Source organism: Acipenser ruthenus, chromosome 9 (assembly GCF_902713425.1).
Source record: "Acipenser ruthenus chromosome 9, fAciRut3.2 maternal haplotype, whole genome shotgun sequence".
Classification (NCBI taxonomy): domain Eukaryota; kingdom Metazoa; phylum Chordata; class Actinopteri; order Acipenseriformes; family Acipenseridae; genus Acipenser; species Acipenser ruthenus.
Genome location: NC_081197.1, coordinates 34,839,982 through 34,855,890, shown reverse-complemented (window position 1 = coordinate 34,855,890; position 15,909 = coordinate 34,839,982). Strand labels below are relative to the sequence as shown.

The 15,909-nt window shown below is 39.1% G+C and overlaps 1 protein-coding gene across 2 annotated transcripts; it reads left to right on the top strand.

Moving 5' to 3' along the window:
* Nucleotides 1-1,990: 1,990 nt before the first annotated feature.
* Nucleotides 1,991-7,374, top strand: LOC117406202 (TLR adapter interacting with SLC15A4 on the lysosome). Of its 2 annotated transcripts, none has more exons than XM_059029880.1 (2): nt 1,991-5,238; nt 6,347-7,374. In XM_059029880.1, the coding sequence occupies exon 2, from the start codon at nt 6,420-6,422 to the stop codon at nt 7,215-7,217; it is 798 nt and encodes a 265-aa protein (XP_058885863.1). In that variant the 5' UTR covers nt 1,991-5,238; nt 6,347-6,419; the 3' UTR covers nt 7,218-7,374. The 2 variants fall into 2 exon arrangements, with proteins under 2 accessions (XP_058885863.1, XP_033866017.2); XM_034010126.3 differs by having other exon boundaries at nt 6,307-7,374.
* The last annotated feature ends 8,535 nt before the right edge of the window (nt 7,375-15,909 follow it).

Here is a 15,909-nt window from a genome sequence, read left to right as displayed (position 1 = left end):
CATTTCTAGAATATTAGCCTACTATTGCAACGATACTGCTCCATAAGGTCAACTAATAATAAAAATAATAATATACTTTTAGTAGTTTGTTAATGCATAAACTGCCGTCTTCCTGACATTTCCATATTCTCCATTCTTCCAGTTCTGTCCATGGTGCTGAAACAATACCAGCTTCCAAAGGCACACAAAATTAACTCCACCTTAAAACAAATAACTGGTTGCTAATCACAATAGACAAATATCTTCAGTTATTTTCAGCATCCCGTTTCTGTCATTGTGGATTTCATTCTGCATTTCTTTCTGTTTTATTTTCTTCTTGACGAAGCTGTATTTCCTACCCAGTTTAAGGTGCCGCTGTGAAATCTGGTATGTTTTGTCATAGTCTACTATGGAAACAGAACCCGAAATCCTATCTGGTAATACATCACTGACACTGTAGAACTAGGCTCAAGTGTCCTCTTCCACCCCCCATCCCCCGTAGGCAAGTATTGCGCCCGAGTGAAGGATTTGAAATGCCGTATATAACTTTAAACTCTACAGACATTGTGCTAAAACTATCAGGGTAGTCATTTTACACAAACAAATGTAAACATGCATGCTGCTACATTATTGATCTAATTCTGACCAAAATGCTGGTACAATGAAGTACCTTTATGTATGAACAAAGATTAAACAAAGACAAGAAACACAATGCTATCAGCTATGTGTCAAACACAATCTAAAAAAGGTTATACTTGGATTAAAATTTTTTTTTACAATTGTACCGCTTTCCACATGTCCTACTGTGCATGTATCATGGTTTACAACTGCTTTCTATTTTCGCTTTTCTTTATTAAGATTCCCCATGTTTTATCATGCTTCCACAATACTTTACAACACCTGTATACATATTCGGATATTCAGTCAGATATTAAGTTTGGAGAACTACAGTATATTTCAAAAACACCTATTTGTCCAGCTGAATGTGGTTCTAATATGCCACAATGGTTCATCTTATGGAAGGTTTATGAGAAATGATTAAGATAGGAAGTCACTGTTTAAATGACCAGTTCAAGCTGTATACATTATATATACATTCTCTTTCAGGGAACCTTTCAATTCGAAGACAACCCACAATAATACTTTTGAGAAAGTATGTCAAAGCAATTGTGAGGGAGCGTGAGTGGACAGCAGATGAGGGACATCTCGCTACCACAAAACTAATCTTTGTGGCGTGAGTATGCAACCTGAAGGACCCTTGTGCCTAATCAAGGCATAGATGGATCTACCACATTGAGTCGGTAGAACCTGGTGAATGTATGCGGAGTAGCCCAGCTAGCTAACGGGCAGAGGAAATGTAATCTCTGATCCTCATCTGAAACAAAAGAAGAGGGATGAAAAGCCTCTAGTTCCACTGATTGGTTCAAGTGGAAAGCCGTAACCACTTTAGGGAGGAAAGCAGGGTTTGTGCGCAATAATACCCTGTTTCCATTATCCCAAATACGCATACAGGCCCTGTGCACTGACAGAGCCTGTAGCTCACTAACCCGCTTACAACACCACCTGTACTGTGGATCCCTGTTAAAACAGGGCTAGACAGTTCTGAATGGTGGCCACTCTGTCGTCCGACAGGTAGGCTTGCATTGTAAGGGAATCCAGCTGGAGACCCAAGTAAACCATACTTTGCACTGGTGTTAATTGGCTTTTGGCAATGTTCAGGGTGAGACCCAGTCTCGCCAGATGGTCTGGCACGATTGCCATGTGGATCACTGCTCTCTCCTGCGAATGGGAACAAATGAACCAGTCATCCAGGTTGTTCAGCACTCTGTTCCCCATGCGGGGGGCTAAGGAGAGGCCAAATGGCAGCAAGGAAAACTCGAAGATGCTCCCCTGAAAGGCAATGCAGAGATATTTCCTGTGCACTGGATGGATAGGAATGTGAAAATATGCGTCCTTCAGGTCCACTGTTGTAAACCAATCGCCCGGCCGGACAGACTAGAGGATGTGGCGATGTGTGACCATCTGGAACCTCCTCTCCTTCAAGAACCCGTTGGGGTGTCTCAGGTCTAGGATGGGGCGAAGGCCACCATCTTTTTTTGGCACCAGATAGTATCTCAAGTAGAACCCCTCTTGTGAGAGGTGCGTTCTACGAGACTGGTGGCTTGTTTTTGAAGTAGTGTATCTACTTCTTGCCTGAGAGCTAAGACCTGGAGAGGGTCGCTCAAGGATTTAACGGTGATCCCTTGAAAGGGAGGAGGTCCCCCGCAGAATAACAGCTCGTAACTGGTTTGTACAGTAGCGAGACCCAGGAGACAGGCTGGAAGGCAGGTGCAGAAGGGGGGAGGGTCGGGCTCCCAAAGCTGCAGAGGGCTCAGCTGGGTTGGCTGATGAAGCCGCTTCTGTGAATTCTGTCAGTCTTCTGAGTGGGGTCCGAGGCTGGGACGCTGCACAAATCAAGTAGAACGTCTTGTCGCTTAAAGCAGAGGAGGCATGCTGCATTCCCAAGCACTTAACACACAAGCATCCCTCCACAGGACGTGCAAGGGTGGAACTTAAGCTGGGTCCACACCTGAGCGATCAGTTGCGCAACTTAGTTGCATGCAACAGAGTCGCTTATATGTGGACGTTCCAGCAACCAGTTACGAGCAGTTGCACAACCAGTTGCTTGAAGTAGAGCCAGGCTCTACTTTCCAAGCAACCTCCTGAGCAACTTCAACTCAGTTGTCAAAACCAAAAAAAAACTACTTCACCTTGTAGATGGAATAAAAATGTAAAAAAACCCTGTCACATCAGTTATCATAATGCAGAGGGTGTCTGTGTACCGAAGGTGCCGAAGCACAGAGGCGATGAGGCTCTAAACAACGAGGGTGTCGAAACACCGATGCACCGACGCTCTGAGGCACCAAAGCACCGAGTGTATCGACTCCGAGACCGCTATACACTGAGGGCACCGAGGGCGGCAATGCAGGGAGCGATTAAGCACAGAGGGTGCCGAAGCACAGAGGTACCGCTGCTCTGAGGCACCGAGACACAGAGAGCACTGAAGCACTGATGCACTGAGGCCCCCAAAGGTACCAAGGGCACTGAAGGCAGCAAGCACCAGGGGCATAAGCACCGATGTTGCTGGGACGGTGTCTAGTCTGGGCCGCGTGCAGTCACACAATTGATGCAGCGCGCAGCTTGCACCGGTGTGGAGCACTGCCTACAGACAGTATAATCCTGGCCCGTGAGTCACACAACTGGGGCAGCGCAAAGCTTACAGCGCCATGGAGCACGGCTACAGGACTATAAACAAAAGAGAGGGACAGAAAAGGTCTACTTTTTTTAACAAAAAAACAACACACACACAGAGCAGAGATGTAGGTACGGTAACCACATTTATTTACTTATTTATTTTTTTGGACGCCCACACCGAGTGGGCGGGCAAGGTCTGTCCAGCGGCGTCGAGTCAACAGCGGGTGCGACAGAGCCGGGCCCCGATGGAGGAAGCGTCTCTCTTTTTTCTCTTTTTTTTGTGGGCAAAAGGCAGGAAAAACACAAACAGCAGGTGCTGTAGGTTAGAAACACAAGCAAGCGATGAAGGCTGTTGAATAAGAAGAAGAATTTTTTTTTTTTTTTAAATGGCGCGCAGTTGCACAGCTCAGTCCTCAGAAGCCGAGTTTCTGGGAAGTGGCAAGCTGACTTCCAGCAATTTTTGATGTGGAATTAGCAGAAAAACTCGAAGTGAGAGCTCTTTTTTCAAAAGAAAAGAAATCACACAACTGGAGAGGTTAGTGTATACCTACCTTACCTACCTGATTGTGAGAAGCAAAAGAGAACGCGATCTCCACGGAGTGAATACTTAATCCCTCGACAGGCAGGACCGAGGACGTCACTCTACGGAGGGGCCTATTGGCAGCTTTGACATAAAATGCTCAATAAATACCTGACCTGTGGCAGGCATTTCCCAAAAGTATTGTTGTTGATCGTCTTCGAATTGAAAGGGAACCTATGTATTTAGTGGTGATGTAGGTTGTGGCTGCATAGGATGAACTGGGTGTTTGCTGTTGCCATGATGTCATGCTGCCTTCTGAGTGAAAGATTTTTAATTATCCGAATGCAAATTATCACTTTTATATTTATTTATCTAGGATACATTTTATTGCTATTCTAAATGATATGTTTTTGTATCTTTGTATTTTATTTATTTGAAAAAGCTGTTTCATGTCTATGAATGTTTTGTATGTTGTGTAAAGCACTATGAGATGCCTTTGTTGGTGTGAAGGGCACTATAGAAGTAAAGTCTGATTTGATTTATGACATGTTTTCAAGCACAATGCTTCTCTCGGTTCAGCTTTTTAAGGTAACAAAATCTGGTTTCTATGCTTCAGTTTGTTACACTGAAATACCCCTTTAAAGAAGTATCACTTCCACTAAGTGGCTTTGTAACTTTGGAGTTTGTTCTGTGTTCTCTGTAAATACCTCTTCTCCTTTATTGTACTTTTGCGTTTTCGTTTTCCCAGGTAATGTATTGTATTACCTGCAATATACTTAAAAGCCAATTAGTGACACAACACCTTTGCTGTTATACTGTGCAAATACTATACTACATTCTAAATGACTGTATCTGCTGGCAGGCACTTTGCTGAACATGGTGCCCCAGTGGATCACATTATGAAGCATCCAGGAAACATCATTCTTCTTGAGCATTCCTGTGACGTGATGAATCTCTGATTCCTTTTCCACTGATGTTGAGGGGCATCCAGCCTGTTCCACTGGACAACACACTGTTTCTGATGGATTATTTTAACAGCATCTCTTGTACTTACTGTATCCCGCAAGTGCAACATTCACATAATCAACACATTTTCTGCTGTGCCTTGCAAGCACTCTATCTACTTTCTAACCAACCTGCGTATTATGAAGATCGGGGGGCCACTGTTCCAAAAGGAAAGACTATAAAAGCAAATCAGTCAGGACAACTGTGCTTTAAAAACAAGATTTGAATTACAGAATACACTTGACAACAGGTAGCACAGAATTTGAACTTGCATGGTTTTGCCTCTTGGCCTCGCCACTCTAGACTCTCCGTGCTGCTTGGAAACTCAAAGAGGAAATACAACGTTGTGGTTTTGAACTTTACAACCTGTTTTTTGACAGTTTGACCACTGGAATCTATTAACGTCACCTTTCACTTCCTATTTGAACAGACCAGTTTAAAGACCTCAACCCTCACTGCTGAGCACAGTTCTCACTGCGAAAACAGTTCTTAAGTTTAAGGTAAGAAATTTACTTTTGAATTTTGCTGAATTGATGTGTTGAAAAAGCTATTTACACCACTGGTGTGCAAATTAAAGCAATGGCTTCATTATTAACAATAGTACAGTATATATGTAATGATTTTCCAGTAATAACTGTGAATAATGATAAAGTAATGGTTAGGATTGGTTCTTTGGTAATTTTCCGCATGCCTTTTCCATGTATACTGTGCATTTACCATCATTTTTCCATGGTTTGCCATGTTTTTTAATGTTTTACCGTACCCCTCTGATTTAAAATGCTTTAACATGCTTTTACTATGCTTGAATACACTTAGCTATGCTTTCACCATGGTAAACTTCTATAAGGAACTTGTGTAAATGTAGCACAATTGCTTACTATTTACACAGTAGTGTTTTTTATTGACATGACCTTATATCACAATATTGTACAATGTCTGTTTTTGATGCAATTGCTATAATGTAGTATTTCCCTCGAACAAGATACAAATGAAAATACTGTATAGCATCTCATAAATTGCTATGACATGCAATACTGCCAAAAATCTTGAAAACATTTGAACTCCTTAACTTAAAAAAGGAAAAAGAATAAGTACTTGAATAAGTAAGTAAGTGAATATAAACTGAAACTGTTGCTATTTATTTGCCTCTCTAAGACATGTCTTGCAGACTCAGGTGTTAATGCACAAAAATAATTAATTTTATGTGCAAATTTACTCATTATGAAAAATGTTTTACCTCTGAATGAGTGATTCAAGTATGTAGAAAAGGTTTAAGTATGTTTACTTAAATGGAAGTGTTGTAAAATGTGCACCAATTAGATTCACATCAAGTTTCATATCAGGTAAGTTAAGTTTCACCCACATCTTCAACCTGATACGAGAATACTCAATGTCATTCAATACAGAAGAAACAATTATTTGTATTTCATACTGAGTGTGATATAAGTGTAATAAACAGCAAATAAGGAACAATTGTCTTTTGCTAAGTTTATTCCATGAATATGACTCAAAATTCCATTAACCAGTTTGCACGCAGAATGTTAAAATCTTATTTTTTCATGTCACAGGGATGCTATGTGAGTGTGTTCTTTGGGCTATCCCTTACAGGGATAACTTTGAAAAAGATGACCTGCAGTTTCCAAAGAGTCCAGTACCAGATGAGGAAAACATCAGATGTGAGATGACGTCTGTCTGTAACTTTACAGCTGGGGAGTTTCAAAGCAAGACCCTTCTTGAAAGATGCAGGAGCGTAGGCCACTTCATTCAGTCTGGTCGGTCCAGGGACAAGCGACAATCCAGGAAAAGTGCCTCCACTGATGTCAGTGAGGCCAAACAATGCACTAGGCAGATTTCCCCAGTTGTTGATATCCCTGGCATAGCAGGGGGCACTAGCAAAGAGACATACCTGGTTCCTTCTTCATGCCAGAGCATTTGCAAAGACTATAATGATCTGCACATCGCCGGGGATCAGGTGATGCCTATTAGCTTGGCCGCTGCTGACTTGACTATTGACAGCGGCTTTGTGTATGCAGAGGGTCCCTTCCTGCAGTCTTGTCAGATCCCTCCTGACATGGAGACCCCCAGACCTTCCCTTGAGTACACACGGAGGCCTCCGCGGGGAGACTCCTCCTGCTGGCGGGTGGGCAGCATCAAGGACAAGAGCATTCTCCAGCACTGCCACCCGCTTTCCAACTCCATGCTGAACAACTACCTGGAGCAGAAGATCATGGAGCTCTACAAGCAGTACATGGTGGACAGCATGCTCAACAGCAACTCCCCGACCAAGATCATGGCCTCGGAGCTCATCCTCACCAATGTGGACCAGATCACCCAGCAGATCTCACGGGAGCAGAACATGGAAACCAACAAAGCCAAAGACATGGTCATCAGTTGCTTGCTCAAGGTGGCCAGCGGGATGCAATCGAGTGAACTCAGCACCCCTCAGTTACAGATTTCCAGTGACCACAGCCTGAAGTGAAATGGGATTTGTGTGTACACTACACCAAGATCATTAATGTACTTGGAGTTCAAGTGGACTTAAAAGCATCTCAATAACAATCCTAAAAACCACTCTATTTATATATTTTTAAAAACACAAAATGTTTCCAAAATAATATTAAAGATATGTAATATAAGTAACAATATTGATTTTGTTTTTTGTTGTAGTAATCACCATATATTGATTTAAAAATAAAAACAAAACAAATAATCTGTCAAGATACCATACTCCATATCTAAAGATAAAAAGCACACCAAAACCATCACCAAATTCTTCTGTACTCTCAACACTCTCATGTACCAAATACTGCATATTTGTTTGAAACAGGAATTGTGGTCGTACATCAGGGCACATATTGAATAGTAAGTGAACATTAAGTACATATAATTACTTGGTAATAATAAATAATTACCAGCATTCTTATACAGTATTAAAAAGGTGTTAATGTGCAAAACATTATTTTAAAAAATGTTATACATACATAGTTATATGTTATACATAGTTCAAAAAACAAAAAACAAACAAAAAAAAACATTATTTAAGCAACTTAGTTTAGTGAATAGGGTCCTACTTTGTCTTAGTATATTCTTAAAATGACCACTGAATTCACAGTGTAGCTACAAGGTAACATATCAATATGAGCCCTGTAACTGAAAACTAATATTATTAACCCCTTAAACTTGGTAACACCTTAATAAGGTGTTACCAAGTAAAACTAACATATATGTCTTTAGTAAAACCATGTGTTAGCTTCATTTACACGCAAGTCATGAAAACATGATGAATAACTAAATAAACATCAATTATACATTAATCACTACAAAAGAACACCTGTGTTACTATTGTATTAATATGTATCTGTAAGTGCTACATACATGCTCTTTGCGTATAAGTATACGCAATATTGGTAATAACAAAAGTAATATCTGGTTGACCTAAAACCTCTAAACCACCTGCTTTCAGAACCTAGGTAAGTAATAACAGAATGTTTGCCGCCTCCTATAATGTGTGCTGTTTATATTAATAAGCTTCCCAGGGGTTAAACTCACACAGCTTTATAATGATTAACTCCACAGTAACTAAAATTACCACAGTAATTATATTAATAGGTTAGTAACACCCTGAGGCAGTAATAGCCACATGCAGCTGTTAAAAGGGAGAATTTTATGAGTTCTCCCTCTGTCTCATTTGTGTAATTACCCCATGATCTATTGCATGGTTGGCATGGTCCTGGGGAACCTATCTGTCAAGGCTCCAAATTCAGCACAGTCACTGGCTATTAATTCCAGACCTTAAGCTCAGAGATTCTGAGATAACCCATATGACAAATGAACAGTACCATATATCATACAGAAACCAGCAAGCATCAGTGCAGCATCCGGTCCCTATTCTCAGTTCCTCAAATTGCTTTCAGCTACTTTTTATAGAGAACAGGAATGTACCAGAGAACAAGTTACGGGTCTGTTGGGTTTGTAAATGGAAAGATGCGTTTATGTTTCAGAGGCAGTTAATAACTTAGCTTACCTTCTGGACTTACATTTAACAGATGTTGCATCTATTTTAAGAAAAAGGAAGTAGAATGTAATTGTGGTTTTCTGTTGTATCTGCAATGTACAGTAAAAACCAGGGCCGGATTTTGGTATTATGGGCCCCTGGACAAGGAACCAGAACAGACTAAACTGAAGCATTTCTGATAGGAAATATTTCTGTTCTGAAAGTCGGTAAGGAAGCCAAACAAGTTATGCACAGTAACATACGCTTTTGATCAGTGCAAGCAATCTGAAAGAGTTGAACACAGTAGGGATTCAAGGAAATGCATGCACATGGGTTAGGGAATGGTAAACATGTAGAAAACAGAAAGTACTCATTAGAGGAGAAACCTCAAAATGGAACGAGGTAAGCAGTGGTGTACCACAGGGATCAGCATTAAGCCCTCTGCTATTCCTAATCTACATTAATGATTTAGATTCTGGTATAGTAAGCAAACTTGTTAAATTTGCAGATGACACAAAAATAGGAGGAGTGGAAAACACTGTTGCAAAGGTCATTCAAAATGATCTAGACAGCATTCAGAACTGGGCAGACACATGGCAAATTACATTTAATAGAGAAAAGTGTAAGGTACTGCACGCAGGCAATACAAATGTGCATTATAAATATCATATGAGAGATACTGAAATTGAAGAAGGAATCTATGAAAAAGACCTAGGAGTTTATGTTGACTCAGAAATGTCTTCATCTAGACAATGTGGGGAAGCTATACAAAAGGCCAACAAGGTTCTCGGATATATAGTGAAATTTGTTGAATTTAAATCATGGGAAGTAATGTTAAAACTTTACAATGCATTAGTAAGACCTCATCTAGAATATTGTGTTCAGTTCTGGTTACCTTGTTACAAAAAGGATATTGCTGCTGTAGAAAGAGTGCAAAGAAAGAATTATCCTCGGCTTAAAAGGCATGGCGTATGCAGACAGGCTAAAAGAATTGAATCTATTCAGTTTTGAACAAAGAAGACTACGCGGTGATCTGATTCAAGCATTCAAAATTCTAAAAGGTATTGACAATGTCGACCCAGGGGACTTTTTCGACCTAAAAAAAAAGAAACAAGGACTAGGGGTCACAAATGGAGATTAGATAAAGGGGCATTCAGAACAGAAAATAGGAGGCACTTTTTTACACAGAGAATTGTGAGGGTTGAAGTTGACACCCTGGGATCCTCCAAGAAGCTGTTTGATGAGATTCTGGGATCAATAAGCTACTAACCAAACAAGCAAGATGGGCCAAGTGGCCTCCTCTCGTTTGTAAACTTTCTCATGTCCAGAATTTTTAGGAAAATATGGACATGAAATCTGTCTCTGCACTATAGTAAAACCTTAGTTACACTGGGGCAACGACTGGGTGGTCGTCTCTGCTGTCGCTCTTTGTCTCAATATTTCTTTAGCACTGCAGTTTCCATTGCACGGTTTTCAAAATCATCAAAATGATCACCAATCTCATCCAGAAATGTTTTCAGAGATTCAACTACCACTGACAGTTCGATGTTTTGTGCTTGAATGGATTTACTAGTTTTGTTGAATCTCTCCAGAATGTTATTCCACAAGTCTGTGGGTTAAAGCAAAAGGCAGATTTAAGTTACCTTGACCGTTAATTGGCGATGTCAGCAGACTTGGTCCAACTCTCAGTTGACCAGTTGTTCAGGTTCATTTGTTGTTGTCGTTACTTCATTTTTATAGGATTTAAAACCAAAATTTGATAGTCTCGAAATGTTTTCCAGCAGGCATTTTTCACTAGCTTGATTTTCCTTTTGTTTATTTCGTTTCGTTGCATCGCTAAGTTTTTCAATTTTTTCTGTATTAGTCTCTCACTCCTGCTCTCTCTTGTCTTGTCTCACCGTCCTCCAGCGTGCGCATGACCAGTAAGAGACGCAAGTGTTTAGCTAGCGCGATCACAGGGCAAGTGGATTGGATTTTCATCTGTAAAATAGCAATTTTTATTTTTGTATTTATTTTAACCAGGCTGTGGTCCCCCTCTGCAGATCAGGGCCCTGGACAAATGTCCCGGTTGCCCCCCCCTTAAATCCGGCCCTGGTAAAAACGTTAGAAATGTGTCTGCCTTTCTGTTCCTCTCGGATGCTTTTGTTCAGCTCTTGTGTGTTAGAGTCACAGTAAACAAATAAAGAACAGTTTTTAATGTATTAAGTAAATCGACAACGCACAGAGAGGCAGTTTCTTCCTTACTGCCAATATACGTATAACCTTGATTATTGTCTAGTTTAACGTGCCTCCATTTACCATGACGTCTCTGCTTTTACAGTCCTTAAGAATCTGTTCTGTAGCCATACAGTCCAGGCGCACTTTATCCCTCCCAACTCCTCTGGCAGACAAGGCTCAGAATTATGTTTTTATACAGCATGTTATATACACATTTCTTTGATTTATTCGTTTTTATAAATTCATAGAAAGAAGAGAATAAACCCAACCCACAGTAATTTGAAACCTCCAACTGCACATATATTTTCTGTGAATAATTATTTTACCCCCCACTTAAATCTCCAATTATTTTTACCCCTGATTTTCTCCCAATTTGGAATGTTCAATTATTATTAGTATTTTTCTCAGCACAGGGACTCGAGGCTCAGTGGGCATCCTCCAATCCCATGAGCCAATCGGCGTCTTTTTACATCCAGGAACTCGAGAGCAGATGTCAGCAGGCTACCAGTGAAGCGACCGGCGACTTCAAACAGACAGGATGCAAACTTGCCCTCCACTGATTGTATGACTCCCTCTACATACCACACAGTCGTGCCTTTACCAGGGGAGCCTTGGGGACATCATTTTGATATATGATTGACGGAGTGCATATTTTAAATTGATATGCAGTGAGTCAAAATTCTAATAGATAGATAGGTAGAAAGGCACTGCTTGTAGATGGGGTTCTGTAGATAATACCTTTATTGAAGCTATGGTCATTATCTTCTTATTTTCCTTTATTGAAGATAAAGTGGATACCTCGATATCCTTCCTAAACTAATATATGAACTGTGTAATGTGTGCAGTTAATACAGTCGCAATTACAGTCTCTCTGGTCATCCATGCTATTACTATTTTAGACAACCTTGGGGAGGTGTCATCTATTTTCTGCATTTGGTTGACACGTCCACTGATACATTTGACAGATTCAGGTGACCTTGGGTGGGTGGGTGGGTAGGTGGGCGTCATTTATTTTTATGAGTATAGATGCTGTGTGTTCACTGTAGCCTTGGGAGTCTATGAATCGATATTAATGAATCCACCATGCAAGACAGTGGTCAGATATGACAATAATCGTTCACTTGGTTTTTTTCAGTGCTAGAATTACTGGCCGCACTTTATATTAACTGGGCAATCACAGTAATATTACTTGTATTTTTCATATAGCTTTAGTGGATTTGGGGTTGTGACAATAAAATAAAATAAAAATGAAATAAATAGTACGATGAGTGAATCCTGTAATATTAAACCTGTAATATTACAGCAGTAAGAATCTGTAGAATGTATTTGACTGGGGTTCTTCACTGAAACATCATGTTTTGCCACTTAATGCAATTTAGGTGTTGCAGTCACGTGAACCCAGCTGGCTATGCTGCCGTACTGTGGTCAAAACAACCATGACGGCTAATGCAAAAACGGTATCTTTCGCACCAAAATGTAATGTATTTGCAACAACAAAGCACACTTCTCATCTCCAGTCACAGTAATGAGAAAGATATAACGATAAGTGTCAGATACTTGGAATTTGTGACCCTACTGTGCACACCTGATTCTTTTTACTACAGTGAAAGACAGCAATAAACTAGCTTATTTTTTCCATTTAGGAAGACTTTTTTTACATGTTACCAATTAAGAAAATATACATTTTCAATGGTTTTTTAATTTAAAAACATGGTACTGATATAAATTACATACAGCATTTCTTTGTATATAAATGTTTAACATCTTTCGTTAAATAAATTAAAACAATGTATATGACATTTTTGGTATAGACTAGAGTATCCTAAATTTATATGGGGATTTAAACAAAAAACAAAACAAAACCAAAAAAAAAAAAAAAACGTTTGTTCTACAAAGCATCAGTAACTGTAGATTTTTTGTTCCTGTAGTATCAACTTCAGCAAATGACAACTGAACGGTTAAGCTGAGAGACTGTACTAGGACTGCAAAAATTAGCATAGCATTAACAATTTGTTAAGGTACGTGCATAACAATTTCTGTTCAGTTTTCCAGTAGCCTAAGATTACATGTAGTTTTCATTATTGTGCATTTAAATATGTTATAAACTGATGGTTCCGTAATTTCATATTGGAGTTCAGTAAAATAATTCATGATGCAGATGCATTCTGTTAATGTAAGGACTGGGAATCACCGACGTGCTTAAAAGGTACATAAGGACCTTTTTATTTTATTGTGTTACTTGTTCCCATGTGTTGCTACAACTGCTTACGTAAGGTATGTGTATTGTTAACCAGTGAGCAGGAGCATGATGGGAAATGTAGTTCTGAGAGGTCCATGCAGGTACATGGGAAGCATCTTGAGGCAGGGAATGCAATTTAAAAGTTTAAAAAAGTGGTAAAAATGTAAAAGAAAAATATTAATTAAAACAATACCAATACAATATCCAGTTCAAGTTTGTTATGCACTCTGCCTGGTCTTATGTGTAACTGTGGCAGACCCCTTATCAACTCTGTCTCCAGATTCCTCAGGGACAGTGCTGGTTCTAGAGAATATACAGTCTCTGGAGTTGGTTGGTCAGACACCTGCTCAGGAGTCTGAATTCAGTAACCCCTGTAGGACTTCATCAGTTCACCATGCCAGTTATTATAATACCGAAAAAATATCGATGATTGTACCACCCACAAAAATCCCCTACGAGATGTGATTATTTTAATACCATTGCAGTTAAGTAAAAGCTTGTTCACAACAATGGAATGCAAGAGGTAATATAGCTTTGTGCATGGTACTGTAGGAGTACCGGCATAAAAATGTTTTATCTATGTGCAAACTGGTTTCTTTGAAACCGGGTCCTTGACAAACTGGATACAAATATCAAGGATCCGGTTCCAGTGAGTAATGTTATGTTTTTAATAAAACTGATTACAATGAAAATGATCAAAGACTTATCATTTCTGTCAAAAATACGTTTGATAATTATAATTGACACATTCATACTTAGAAAAAACATGCATTTAACTGGTGTAAACATATTTTAATCAATACCCACACTATTTAAATGGTCTTTTTAAGGCCATTTACTTGTTAATCCTAAATCAGTCCATTGTTGTTTATTGATCTTGCTTTATGAGATTCTATGTAATTGTATTTTATTTGAAAGCAGCAAGGCTTTCTCTCTACCTTTCTAAAATTAGGCGACACAGTATTATCTACTTAAAAATTCTGTTTTCAGGAACAACTGAAAACTATACATTTAAATGTGATTTCTAAGAGGCAGTGGACAATGACAGTAGACAAAGGCATGTAAGCAATAGACATATAGTAAAATAATATAATGTAAAGGACTAATTAAATAAACAGAGCACAGTAGCACATATATGCATCTCAAGTACAATAATAAACATGACAGTGATGGATAAAAAAGAAGCATTCCTTATAAACATATCAGACTGGAAATATACATGTAAAGCCTTTGACCAGAAATTAAATGATTCAAAGTAGGGGATATACTGTACTGTAGATATATAAACATATATAAACATAAACGTTCGAAGGATACAGAAGCTGAAGTTATAATATATAATACCTATAATGTTTGGTTACCACACACAAATGCTCCTCTAAAAGCATTTTTCTGCTAATAAAAAAGTCCTGCACCACTTAGTTGCAAGGACACCATGTTCACGTCTGAGATTTGCAGTCATTATGACCTTGAACAAGACAGTAGTTTGTAATTACATTAGTAAAAGACACAGCATTCTGCAAAGTGAATCTGTGCTATACTGTCTCTCTCTCTGTGATTGACAATGAGAGTTGCCGGAATAACGCACACACTTTCTCAGCCAATGAGACCCTCAAGGTCCCTCTGCAGCCAACTGTTTGACCTTGGATCAAAAAGCTTACAAATGTAAACCTTGAAACTAGGATCAACAAGATTTTATTCTGACATGAACCAGATTCAGTAAAAGAAGGTACATAATATACACCACTTTTTTCAAGCAAAACTGTCTGCATTTTCAAGGGGCAAAAATAAATGACTAAAGTTTTATTGCTAGTATTTGAAAACCCTTTCTCTCAGAAATGCTTTTTGTATGGCAACAATTCAAAGCTAACAGTATGTAGAGCACTGAAAATGAACAGTAGATACAGTCATTGGAGGAGCTAATTTTACATACTGGTATGAGACAGTCCAAGCAATAAGAGAGAGAGATTACCCCAGTGCTTATACCATCTGGCCTGGTAAATAGAGGTGACTAAACTGTGATTGAACTGGGTCAAAGAGCGTGACATTTATTTATTTTTAACTAAGTTAAAATAGTGTTTTGTTTTCAATAAACTATATATATATATATATATATATATATATATATATATATATATATATATATATATATATACAGTGCCTTGAAAAAGTCTTCACACCCTTGAACATTTTTCACATTCTCTGCCTAAAACATACAATTCAAAATGCATTAAAGTAGGAGTTTGTTTCACTGATCTACACAACAACGTGAAAGAACTTTCAACATGAAAGAACAATTATAGAAATATACAAAAAGTAATTAAAAATAAAAAAACAAAAAGTCTTGATTGCATAAGTCTTCACATCCCTTGAGTCAATACTTGGTGCAAGCCCCTTTTGCAGCAATAACAGCCATGAGTCGTTTTGGATAAGTGTCTACCAACTTAGCTCAAGCTCTTTCAAGTTGGCTGGGGATCGTCTGTGGACTGCAGTCTTCAAGTCTTGCCACAGATTTTCTATAGGATTCAGGTCTGGGCTTTGACTAGGCCACTCGAGGACATTCACTTTCTTCTTGCTGAGCCACTCCATTGTTGCTTTTGCTTTGTGCTTAGGATCATTGTACTGCAGAAAGGTGATTCTTCTCCCCAGTCCCAGGTCTCTGGCAGACTGGAACAGGTTTTCCTCCAGGATCTACCTGTACTTTGCACCATCCATCTTTCC

Coding starts and splice junctions, on each gene's coding strand:
- LOC117406202 (XM_034010126.3), top strand. CDS start 6,309: ATGCTATGTGAGTGTGTTCTTTGGGCTATCCCTTACAGGGATAACTTT.